Source organism: Habropoda laboriosa, unplaced genomic scaffold, assembly GCF_001263275.1.
Source record: "Habropoda laboriosa isolate 0110345459 unplaced genomic scaffold, ASM126327v1 scaffold22, whole genome shotgun sequence".
Taxonomy (NCBI): Eukaryota; Metazoa; Arthropoda; class Insecta; order Hymenoptera; family Apidae; genus Habropoda; species Habropoda laboriosa.
In genome coordinates this window covers 1708548-1721163 of record NW_017100261.1, presented here as the reverse complement: position 1 = coordinate 1721163, position 12616 = coordinate 1708548, and the positions used below count along the sequence as shown (strand labels likewise).

Here is a 12616-nt window from a genome sequence, read left to right as displayed (position 1 = left end):
CTCTCGTCAGTCTAAAACGTGCATTCGAAACGTTCCGAATGATATCTTCCATTTAAGAAAATTCCAACAACGAGTGTCGACGAAATTCATTTTCGGCATTGTATGCTGTATGAATTTAAAAAAGGCAGTACAGTGAAAAACGCCGTTAAAAATATTTGTGACGTGTACGGTAAAGATGTTTTAAGTGTCAGAAAATGTCAAAGGTGGTTTTCCAAATTTCGAAATGGGGTTTTGGATCTTTCCGATAAGCCAGTTTTTTAATTCAAAAGCTCAAGAATTTTTTGAAAATGGAATTAAGCGGTTGATTGAGAGATTGGAGAACGTCGTTGAAAACGACGGACAATAAGTCGACGATTAAAAGTAAATGTAATATTATTTTATACTTACACTCACCGCGAAAATACGACACGACTTATGGGATGACCTAATATTGTATCACCTCAAATTAAATTTGTTAAAGTATTCGAAGTGCCCGCGTGTGGAGACCCACCGAGCGTCAACTGTTTTTCCCCGAGAGCACGCGTGCTGGTGCCGTTCCGTTTTCGTCCACTCGTGTACGGGCGTAGCGTTACGCCACGTGTAAAATATATTGTGTTGTGTTTTTATATCTCTCCTTGATTTCTTTCTGTTCCACCACCTCACATAATTAACAACCCAACAGTAATCATAAACGTATAATTCTTTTGCCAGATCTTAATATTTTCCCGAAAAAAAAGTTTACCATTAGAAGACAGATCTTGCATGAGCATGTTGCATGAGCAGCAATAAAAGAAAGGAGAAGTTAACTTAACGACCCCTTGCCAACCCTCCACACCTCACACCCCTGACCAAGCAATTCCAAATAAACTAAGCTGTGACGTGTAAGTAGCTAATAAACGCCGTGTGTGTTGCGTGTGTCGTGTTGAAAGCTCCGAAAGGTGGAAGCGGTTCCGAGTCTGGTACATTAAGACGTAAGGAACGTAGTCGAAGCAAGTCGCCGTTCCGGAGCTTCCGTTGGAGAAAATCCGCCAAGTCACCGAGTTTAGACCGCAGTGGCGTGAGTGATGATGAACGCAGCATTTCCGGTAAGCATTTCCATACATATTGGACCCACATTGGAGGTTTGTCACAACCGTAACACAAACGCACCCACCATTTTTCAGAATCTGCCGACAAGAGAGTAATTTTAATCAATATTTAATTCATTTCACTCCATTAGTAATAATAATAATAATAATAATTAAAAAAAAAAAAAGAAGAGAAAGAATAATTAAAGCACTCGGTGTAACGCACGGATAAATGCATCATCATCGATTTTTATACGATATAAACTCAATTAATATACACAACATTAAAATAAACATCTCTTTGGTCTTAGTCGTTTCTTTTCTTTTTTCTTTTCCCTTTGTGTGCGCGTATTTCCAAGCATCTCATCGTCGTTCGGTACGCGTCGCAAGAAAGAAAGAAAGAAAGAAAAGGAACGTGTTCCCCGTCTCGTAAAATTTAGTCCTCCACGGGTAGGAGAATGAAAATAATCGAAAGAATGAAGAAAAAAAAAAAGGAGAAAAAAACATACAAACACAAATACAAAATGTACGAAAGTTTGATCGAACGATGAGGTGTACTGATGACGGCGCTGGGAAATGGGGGGGGAGTGTGTCGGGTTGGGCGAAAAGCGCAAAAATTTCAAAGTCGATTTTATCGAGCACGTGTACATTAGTGATAAGGGCACGCGTTAATATCTATCGACTGCCGCGACGCGGAAAACATGGAAAAATTTCAAAGCTTCATTTTGTTTTTCCTCTCTCTCTCTCTCTCTCTTTGTTCCTTTGTACTTACATATCCTTACGATTATATATCTATCGCGCGCGCGCGCGCGCGTTGCGTGTACATGTGTGTGTGTGTCTCTGTGTGAGTCCACGAAGTGATGATCGAAAGGGAATGAAAAAACGTGACAGACGTTAGCTAAACTCGGAATAGAAGGTTTTTCATTGGCACACTGTCGATATCGAAGAGTAAGACTCGGTAGATCGTTTGTTTTTTCTTTTTTTCATTTTTTCTTATATCTCTTTTCATCTCTCTGGCGCGTTTTACGTGTTACGACGTCGATTCTCAAGGAAAAAATTCTCCGTTCATCTCTCTCTCGCTCTCTTTCATTCTACACACACACACACTCTCTCTCTGTCGCTTCTTGTCATGTCAATTGCTAAAATTTGTTTCTCGCTAAACGGAAGATCTTGTGCGAACGATGCGTGTGATTCTTCTTTTCCCGCGGCGCGCCTACCACTCGCGCTCGATCTTCGGAACGCTACAGGTACATGCTAGGAATTCGCGATCGAACCAATACCACAATCTCGAAACGATCTCGACGTTACCCAGCTGATCGTCGATATTTCACATTTCGATTTATTCGATGTTGCGAGAAAATTGATAGGTCTCTTTATATACTCGTACAAGAGTATGAAAAAAGTGTGTATCGTTAAAACTCTCGTTACATATCCTATTTTACTCGCGAGAGGGGGTAAACGAAATCTGCGAATTTCACCGGTAACGAAAAAGATCGATCGTCGGATTTGTGCGTATTGCGTTCGAACAGAGGCCGCGTATTCGACCCGAGTTTAAGAGTCGGGCAGCGCGATAGAAAAGATCGATGATCGATCGTGAACGAAAGAAAACCACCCCCAAGAAAAACGGCGACTCTTCCTCCTTTCCCTTCGCTCTTCGTAAGGAGATCTCGAAAAAGTGTCTAGCTAAACGTTTCGTTAGGCTATTATTTATCATACAAAGTAATGTACACTAAAAAGGATGATTTTTTTTTTCTATCTTTCTTTTCGCTGTTCAATAGTCAAATCTCTATAGTGTTTTCGAAATATTTACAACGTGTTTATACCATATCTTTCTTTCACCCCAATCGATTATCCTATACAGTCCAATTGGCGCACTTCTGTTTCAAGGACCATCGATGATATACACCAGAGCTGCTTAACTTCTTGCTCACGAGCAAATTTCCCCTCCCGAGGTTCCCCCATTATAGTCCTTACAACTCCAGCGATAGTTTTTTGGTACGAACACGCAGGATGTGTACAATAACCAAAAGGCAGCCGCTGGAGTTGCGGTGGGAGGACTTCTCGCGTCCTCGACTCGAGCGAGATCATCTCAGTCGCATAATGGCGGGACCTCGGGAGGGGAAATTTGCTCGTGAGCAAGAAGTTAAGCAGCTCTGATATACACACATATATATATTGACCGATTCGTTGACGAAAATGTCAACGTACCGAGTATCGGCAGCAAGGCGAGCGTGTATTCGACGTCATATAGTATCTTCTTTTATTTTTCTCTCTCGGTTTAGTCTCTCTCTTCTTGATTTAACACCGGTTCAATTTCAATCGAAAATCGATTCGTTAGAGAAAAGATCGATCGATTAGAAAAGGATTGCGGTCGAACGGCGTGTCACGTTACTGAACGCGCGTAAACGGATCGATAAAAACTCGTTATCAAACAGGGCTGGGTGGTGTTGGTGGTGGAGGAGAGGCGGAATGGTGGAGGAGGGTGGAATAGTATTTCGGCGAACTTCATCCGTGGCGCGGTTCGGCTCGCGAAGTTTGCCAATTCGATGCGCGATAGCGTCCGGGACGTAACGGGCTCGCAACAAAAGTTCTTGCATTTGATCGCGTTACGGGAATTCTCTTTCAGTTCTCTTGTGTATTTCTTTCAGATCGAGTTACACACCTCGTTCGTTTAATTTACTCTCCACCTCCCCATTCGTCCGCCCACAATATCCTACCCGTAACGAATTCATTTTTACATCGAACACACGTACGCACATCGTCGTGTTATTCTCTATTCTTCTCATTGTCCTTCCTAGCTTTTCTACGTGATACGAAATATCTCGCTACCGCAATTGGTGATAATTACCCATCGCGTTGATGTTTCGCGAGCACTTTTTTTCAAATTTCCCGCCTAACTTCGTTAGCCAAGGTGTTGGTCAGCAAGAACCTTGTTGCACCACCCGGTGTACGCGTAATTGAAATTCCATTGTGCGCGGTTTAATTATGCGTGTAACGGATAGTTTCGCGTCGCGGTTATCGTCCGGTCACTCTATCATGGGAACAGTACTGCGACGAGTACCGTCGCACCGGTTTTTCAAGAGAAACGAAGAAAGAAACAGAGGGGAAGAAAAGAAGAAACGACGGAAAGAGAAAGAGAGAAGAAAAAGAAAGAAATAGAACGGATGGCAATAAAACGTGTTCGTCGTAACATGATCTTTCTACAGATATCGCGAACATTCCTAATTATTACCACGGTTATTCTGTCGTGTCCCTTTTTCTTTCGCTTTTTTCCCCTCTCTCGTATGAGAGATTGTGTTCCGAACCCAACGGAGTCACGCGACTCGTGGCACCGACCTCTCTTCTCGTCCTGCGCGGATTTACCGCGAATCGCGATTGTTCGATACGATTCCAACGAGTAGACGATTACACGCGGTTTTACAGTCTTTTCTTTCCTCTTTTTCTTTCTTCACGTGTTCGTGTGTACGTGTATGCGTGCGTGTGTTTGTTTAATGTAACAGAGTACGTCGTGTTTGTGAAATGGATCGATGTCTCGAGGATGCGATATTATAGATACGCGCGGACCGAAAACGCCGACGAAAGAGATTATTTCTCGCGGGGCGATTATTTATCATTTGTCGGAGAAGAAATGTGTGTGTGTGTGTCTGTGAGAAAAGTGGGTTTTTTCGTTTTGAAATTGTTCCCAGGCGGTGTTGCGTTGTTCGAGACGTTTACACGGAAAAATCGAATGAATTCCTGGCGCGCGTTCGTATAAAATATTATTGGTCGAGATTACTACACACGGTGTACCCGTTGAAACGGTGTTTCCTTCTTTCTGTGTGACAAAAGAAAAGAAAACAGGCAACAGGTTTTCGTCCAACATACCGAATCATTCGTGTTTTTTCTTTTTCTTTCTCCCCGTTTAGGTTTTCTTACCAAAAACAGAACAAAACAAACACGGTTCGAGAGGATTTGGTTATCGATTACGGTGATCAATTAGAAAAAACGACCGAAACTCGAAGTGGTAATTGGTGATGGAGAAGGGACGATCGGTCTGAATCGGAAGTGCACGCGTCGCTTCAGAACGATCATCCGTCTACCGCCCTTACGATACTCGTGCGACACAACGATCGCAGTCGATCGGATCCTCCCCCCGCTATACTTAATACCAAAACGATACGCCGATAATTCGAATAGATTCTCGCTTGAATTCGTTTAACTCGCAGGCTGTATTACACGCCGCGTAACGCGTTCTGAGAAAAAAGCTTAACATCGAGAAAAATATGGGGGTATATATAGTATCTCCTATATGTCGCTCAGTCGAATTCGAAATAGTTCTTCCTCTCTTTCAATTCTTTTCCTCTTTTCTCTCTGTATTTTTTTTTCTTCTTCTTCTTTTAATCTCGTTTATACTCGGTAATCGATGCGACGTGTTCAGCGCAGCTCTTTCAATGGATAGCACGCGAAAAAGTGTTCATTTCCCTAAAAAGTCACTTTCCGTTTCACAAATGTGTGAACGGGCGACTCGATCGTTCTTTTTCTTGCTTCTTTTTGTTTTTTAGATACACGCGGGGCTACTCGTTTATCGCGGGCTACCCGCAAAAACGGTGATTCGCATTTTCTATTCGGTGATCTGGATAATTTTCTTATCGTCGCGTCTTTTCACATTTCGCTCGATTTTATATACTCCACCATCGATGCTTTTATTTACACGGTGTGAATAATTATATGGCACATCCCCTGTGTTTCTTTTATTTCCCTCTGTTCTCCCCTTTTAACGCAGGGGGCGATAGTTCCCGTACGAAATCACCGCGTGTGCGTGGTCGCCGCTTGAGAAAAGGACGAAAACGATCGGGCCGCACCGGATAAACTTTGCGAAATAGTAGTAATAGGCCATAATTCCTAATCGTAAAGTATGAAATGTATCAACAAATTTGAAAAACTTCCCTCGCTCACCTGATTAGGCAAATATCTTTCTTCTTTCCTTCTCTCTCTCTCTCTCTCTCTCTTTCTCTCTCTCTCACACACTCTCTCTCTCTCCTTTACATTCTCGTTATTCGCGCTTAGTTAAAGAACGAACAAGATCGTTCCAGTGAGAGGACTCCGTCCCCCTTAGATCGCCTAAGAATTTTCGCGCATTTACAATACACACAGCTTGAACCGAGCGCTACAAGGCGCGAAGTTTTCTCGTCTCGAAGCCGATCGCGAAACTCTCGAGATTCGCGAGTCTCTCGCGTCACGCGGATAAACTTTTGAATGAAAACAACGACGACGTCGGGAATTGCACGAAACGAAATGATTGCACTATAGAAAAATAAACTATTCGAAGAGATCGGTCGTGTGTGTTGCTCTTCTCCAAACGGCGAACATCCTTCGGCCCGGAAATAGGTCGAATTGAAGTTTTTCGCGGGGAGAAGAGAGATATCACCAGTTTATATGTATTACGCGTTGCTCTCTCTCCTTCTTTTTCTCGCGGCAAAATCTCGAAGGATCACGGACGAGGAGGAAACTTCGCGACGGCGGCTCTCATCGTTCACCTTTCCCTTGACTAAAGGCGAAGAAATCGATATAATTTAATTAATAATTGACAGATAACCAATTAATACGTATAGGATGGCCCTGCGGCAAGAAGGCGTAAATTCCTAAGGTTTCAAACGACATAAACTTTTCTAATTTTAACATCGCCCCGGACCATCCAGTACATTGATTGTAATTACTTCCCGCAGTATACTTCGTTAACCTACATTTTTATTTTTATTTGTTTTTTTTTGCTATAATAGAAATCATGTGTCTGTATGTATAGATCTTCATTTCTTTTCTCTCTCTCTCTCTCTCTCTCTATGCGTTTTTTTCCTTTTTTTTTTTAAAATTCTTTTCGGCATGGCCTCGGTGCCGGTCTGTAAATGTCGCGTGTACGCGTTTTTTCGTTTGTCACGGATCCGCTCGCGTTGAACAAGAGAGCAGCTTCACCGTGCCGTGTACTCTACGTGTACGTTTCTCCCTTTTTTTTTTCCTCTCTTTCTCTCTGTGTCTTTGTTTCTGCTTTTTCTCCCCCGTTAAACCTGTACAGTTCGGAATTCCACCAAGCATTTATACATTTACACGTGACGTGTGTGTGTTAATGTGTGTGTTTGTGTGTGCGATCGTGTGCGCAAACGCGCGTGCCGGCGGAAGTCACGATCGAGCCTCCGTCTGGCACACGCGCACGCGCACAAGATTCCCTTTTTGCGCGTTTCGAATGAAAATTTCAAAGTTCTCTCCCGCTCTCTCTCTCTCTCTCTCTCTCTTGCACACTTTCATTCGTGTTCACACCAGCACTCTCACACGCGTTCACTCGTTTTCATTTTCTTTTTTTTTAAATAGTTAACAGTAACATCAGGATGAACATTGTACAGAGTGATTGATGTACAATAAGCCGAGCTTCCGGTGGACAGTTTCACGAAACTCCGGGCGACTCTGTCGGTCGTGGTTGGTCGATTAGTCCCGCGAACGAGGAAAGAACAGAGTGGAAGAGAACGCGAGAGAATCGAAGATGCTTACGAGTACGATAATACTACACTGTATAGTCTCGTTCAATTCGACAACGTTCTTCCTCGTGGATCGAGACGATTCGAACGCGAAACAGAGGAACTGATCGATTGTTTCATTGACGACGGATCGCGCAATGTGAGAACAAGTGCTCGATAGGAAGGATTTTTTTTCTTTACATTACGAATACTGATTTCTTTGTGTGTGTGTGTGTGTTTTCTTTTTTCTCTTTTTCGTCATTTTCGATCTACGACGACAGAGGCGAGAATTTTCAACCGGTCAGGCGAAAACTGTCCATCGAAGAAGCTTCACGCGCAAGAATCAGATATGCACATAGTGTTTTCCCTTTTTTTCACCATTTCTTTTTTTTCACAGTTACAAAACTAACTAAATCTTACGAGATACGGTGAGCAATAATTCCAGTTATGTACAGAAATTATGTTACAGACGTCTCAATATAAAGATATCTCCTTCGACAATACAAATGTATATTCGTTCGCCTAGCTCTGAACGCGCGAACACGATCATCGTCATCGTTCGTTCGAGATCCCTTCTCCTCTTCACCGATACTCGCTCGCTCGAGCTCTGTTTTTTTCCCCCTTCCTGTATTCTGTATTGTTTTTTTCATTTTGAAATTCCGCTGATCACCGACGCGCCACGCGAGTAAATGGGGCCAGTCCGTAGTGTGCAGCCTTCTCTTTCGAAATCGTTTTAATAATTGATAGGCTACCCTGTTTCGTTATCGTAATCAATGGTACTATCCTCGCTGTACATTATCGCGACGTGAGGATCCTGTTTTAACTCGAGGCCGTTCCGTAGATCATCGCCGAGGAAACGCAGCGTCTCATAGATCTCTCTCTTTCTCTCTTTCTTCCACGTCCTCGTTCAATGAGCTACAGACATTCGCAAACGAACGGATAAAACGAACCAGATACATTTTCGAGGAAAACGAGAATAACTGAATAACGAGCGTAATTAAGCGAAGAACGTCTCGACGTCGTTTCGTATTTTTTCATTTTTCTTCTCTTTTGCATCTTCTTCTTTTAAGTCGCGCGCGCTACATCCATTTTTCATCCCTCGAAAATTGAGACGCGCGACCGAATTACAATCTAACACGTTGCCCCTCCCTCTGCTCTCGATCGTCTATTTCTTTAATATCGTAATACGTTATTTACACGAAGCTGTTCCATCGCACGAACGAGCTTATTTCGATAGAGTTTCTCTTCTTCTTTATTTCTTTTCTTTTCCCCCGTTTCATTTTGCAATCTGGTAGCGCCACCAAACTATAGGCCCTATGTTCGTATTGACAACAGGTGTATAATATATTTATATATTTAGCTATCTATTTTACAAAGGTCGGCCCGTGGAACGCGGTTCATTCGCATTTTTCGATTGGCGAAGTGAAAAATCCTCAGGCCGGAAGGAGACACGTGATACGCGCGCGCGTTTACTTGCCAGCCAAGCAAGCGCGGCGTGATCTTACACGAGTTGTGTCGATTTGCTCTCGTTTAGTGCGCTTCAATTTAGCGAATACTGCGCGAGACTTAACCGTTTTACTCTCTTCTCTTTTCTTTTTTTCTCTACAAATAAAAAAAGGCAGCGCGACACAGTAACGTCGAAGTAGCAGCCGAGACGTTGGCCTGGTCCTTTATCGATGACGTGTGTGTAAAATCGAGGATTTTTCTCGCGGTTCGACGTCACTCTGACTAGGACAGTACGTCTACGTATCACAAAAAGCGAAATATTCTCTCGAAGCTAGCTTTCACAGTTTTCCTCCTCCCTACTTTTATATCGTTTCATCCAGAACCATGACGCTTTCTCCCCGTTTTGAAGAGACTGCTACTACGACCCGCGATGAGATTCGATTCCCATATTTTTCGTTACGTTTCGAATGAACATTAAATGCTTATCGAGATCTATAAGTATGCGAATAAAAGATTGTCGATACCGAGTGGTCTGTTCTCGTTCCGAAGAGCTCCTTCGATTTACGAACCTAACCACCGTCCTTCGTCCCTCGTGAACCCTCGAACCATCACCATATAACCGATGAATCCTATCTTCTCTCTCTCCTTCCTCTTCTTATTTCACCCCACGTTGCCTTCTGATTTTCTCTATCCGAGCCCACGGCCAGCGTATTGCTTCGACTTTCACGATGACACCGTTCGCCACCGTACGCTCGCTCTTCTCTCCAAGCAGAACTTGAAACGACGCGAGAGAAAAATACACTGTACGCTTCCAAGTCGATGAAGGAACCTTCTTTACTCCTGTTCTCAGTCTTCTTTAAATGGAATACCCCAAGCGCAGTCACACCGATCTTCTTCTTTTCAACCAGCTAGACCTGTTTCTCCGCTCCCGTCGTTCTTCGAAGCCGCCGTCAGACTTACAACTCTACTCTCTCCTTTTACATTCACCCGGTTGATCCTTCCCATATCGGTCAGAATAGCATACAGGTGCGACGAGTATTCCCTTTCCTTACCAATCTCGGTCTGCCTTCCAGGAGTCTCTCGCGTTTACGGTGAAAACTTATCCGTTGGCTTCACAGTTCCCTCATTGAATAATCGTGGTGTCAATTCCTTCGTAAGCAGGAACGTATCGTAGACCCTGTTGGCTGGCTACGCTCATCCTCTCGTGGATCCTCTTAGGCATCGTCTCCAGCATGTGAACGCCTCTCGCGTACGTTTTCCTCTTCGCCAGCAGTTTCGTCGCGACGATCACGCTAGGATACTCCGCGAGTTCCCGTGGTCCTTCTTGAGTAGTTCCTCCTCCCTCCAGAGTGTCGCGAACGATCCGTTGCTCGTTCTCGAAGATACATTGCCCGCGTGAGAAAGTTCGTAGGTCCGACTTGTTCGGAGGATACTCGCGAAAATGTTGGGCGACACGATGACGCTGCTCTACGAGGTGCCGATGATCGCGACTTGCTCTTCGTAATTGACGCAGCACCATCTCGATGTACTTGAGCGCCTCGCCGTTCTCGGCCATTCGTTGCGCTCGCCCCTTCACGCGAAACTTCTTCGTCTCGTCCCTGGACTTCGATTTGCCCAGCAATCGTTCGACGTCTGCTCCGTGTACCATCGTGGACGCCTGTCGCGACGTGCCGCTACGCTGCTGATAGAGACAGCTTCTCGGCAGAGAGTGTTCGAGGAACGTTTCTTCGTCTGGCCTGAGTGTTGTGCTCGAGTGGTGTGCACCTTCGACGGCTCGACGGTGTTCGAAGGCGGTGCTAGTTAGGCCCGAACGTCGACGGTTCTAGTTCGGATAGACCCCCTGGCCTCATACGTGCGTCGCTAACGTCCCCACCGCCGAGGTGCGTTTTACCGTCGCTACACCGCCGTTTGGCCCGCCTGTGATGTAGTGCGCTGACAATGGAGCCTGGAAGAGTATGAAAAAAAGAAAAAGAAATGAAAGGGTGCTAAAGTTTCGTTGATAGTTACAAGTGAAACTTGCGTGGATTTTTAACCCTTTGAGCATGTCGCGTCTGAAAATTCCGGTGCAGACGAAGTTTTTAAACTCTTAATAGGTTCACTGCCACGTTGGTCACTTGTGAATAGAGATTGTTTCCTCGATGGGGCCACGGTGATTATGAAATGTTTAAAATAATTCAAATAAAACGAGTATCGTCGACTAAGAATTTTGAACGTTTTAGCTAACTAGACATTATTTTGAATTAAAAAAAAAATATAACGTAGGCATTTGGGCCGGTTTATGGCATGGCCCGCGTCTTTTGGCGAGTGACAGAGACCAGACCTCAGTGCCCGTCAGTTCGGCCCATAAGAAGCGTTTGCCTTTGAAAAAAAGATCTACGTGTAAAATAGTTTTGGAATAAACCGCTTAGTAACATCCTGAGTAAAGTTAATCACGTTAGACCACCTCCTACAATAATAATAATAATAAAGCATGATAAGCATAATATATTATGCATAGAATAATTTTCTGGTGATCCCCTGAGCAAAACATGTAAATCTGGCGTGGCAGTCAACGTGTTAACACATTCGCTGCGGCTCTAAAAACAAATACCTTATACTTTTTTCATTCATGTGGTATAGAATTGACAATCGTCACCCACACAGTAGCAATGTGAAAAATTATGCGATAAAATGATGCCTGTGTTGAACGTGAAATACGTCATATTCAAAGAAAGTAACTGGTTATAATTCTTCCTCATTTTTAACTGTAAACTGGAGAGATTCAATTTCTGTTTCAAAGAGGAACACCGTTAGGAGGTTAAATATGCTCTAAGGGAGTTATTATTTGCTCGAGACTGCTGTTTTCGCGCTGGGATTACGCGTACCTCGATGTCTGACCAATTTTAGGGTCTCACTACTGTGCAGAGATGAGAAGACGCTAAGAAGTGTATTTTTTTGTAAAGTCTGACTCTCTTGTCGCGCAATTTGTGCCTCATTTCTACGATTGAGTTGGAGAAGTTGGGTCTATGGATTAACAAACTTCTCATCTTTGCGTAGTATCAGGTTGTTGCATGTGAAACGACAAATTGTTTCCAGAATTACGTTCTCAAACTTGCTACCATTAATACGTGTACATCAATTTAAATCCGAAAGTTAACCAAAACCATCTGGCATTCGATAGTGAAATAACTGTCGAACCATCACGGTCAGCGGTTCGTCAATTATTTCACTATTAAATGGCAGTTTGAAGCACCACGATTAGTGGTTCGTTAATTATTTCACTATTAAATAAACCACGAATCGAGATCAAATTTCACTGACCACTTTTCATAGTCGAAATTTAATAAACCGGAGTAAAAAACGTTTTCAAAGACCTCTTTGTACCTAGAAAATAGAGTTATCTTTTAACGAAGTTACGAATAGCCTCGTTTTTACTAAACCTACAAACGTGAAAAGTTTCATCGATACCTCGGTCATTTCATCGGCAACAATCTAACACACACATCGCTTCCATCGACTATACCTCCGTACCTACACTTCTTTAACCCTTTCGCTACGGCAGATTTTAACGCGTAACGTGAGTGACTGAGGGTAAATTTTTAACCACGGCTGTAAAATTTCTTATCTTGGTCGTATCGTTTTAAAATTCGGTTTATCGAG

General features: G+C 43.4%; 1 protein-coding gene across 1 annotated transcript in view; it reads right to left on the bottom strand.

Annotated features, from left to right (window-relative positions):
• Positions 1-10718: 10718 nt before the first annotated feature.
• Positions 10719-12616, bottom strand: part of LOC108572706 (irregular chiasm C-roughest protein-like) — a 58916-nt gene continuing 57018 nt past the window's right edge. Inside the window, exon 12 of the mRNA XM_017934982.1 lies at positions 10719-10922. Within this exon, the coding sequence (XP_017790471.1) occupies positions 10824-10922 (99 nt within the window). The 3' untranslated portion in view covers positions 10719-10823. The remainder of the gene's footprint in view (positions 10923-12616) is intronic.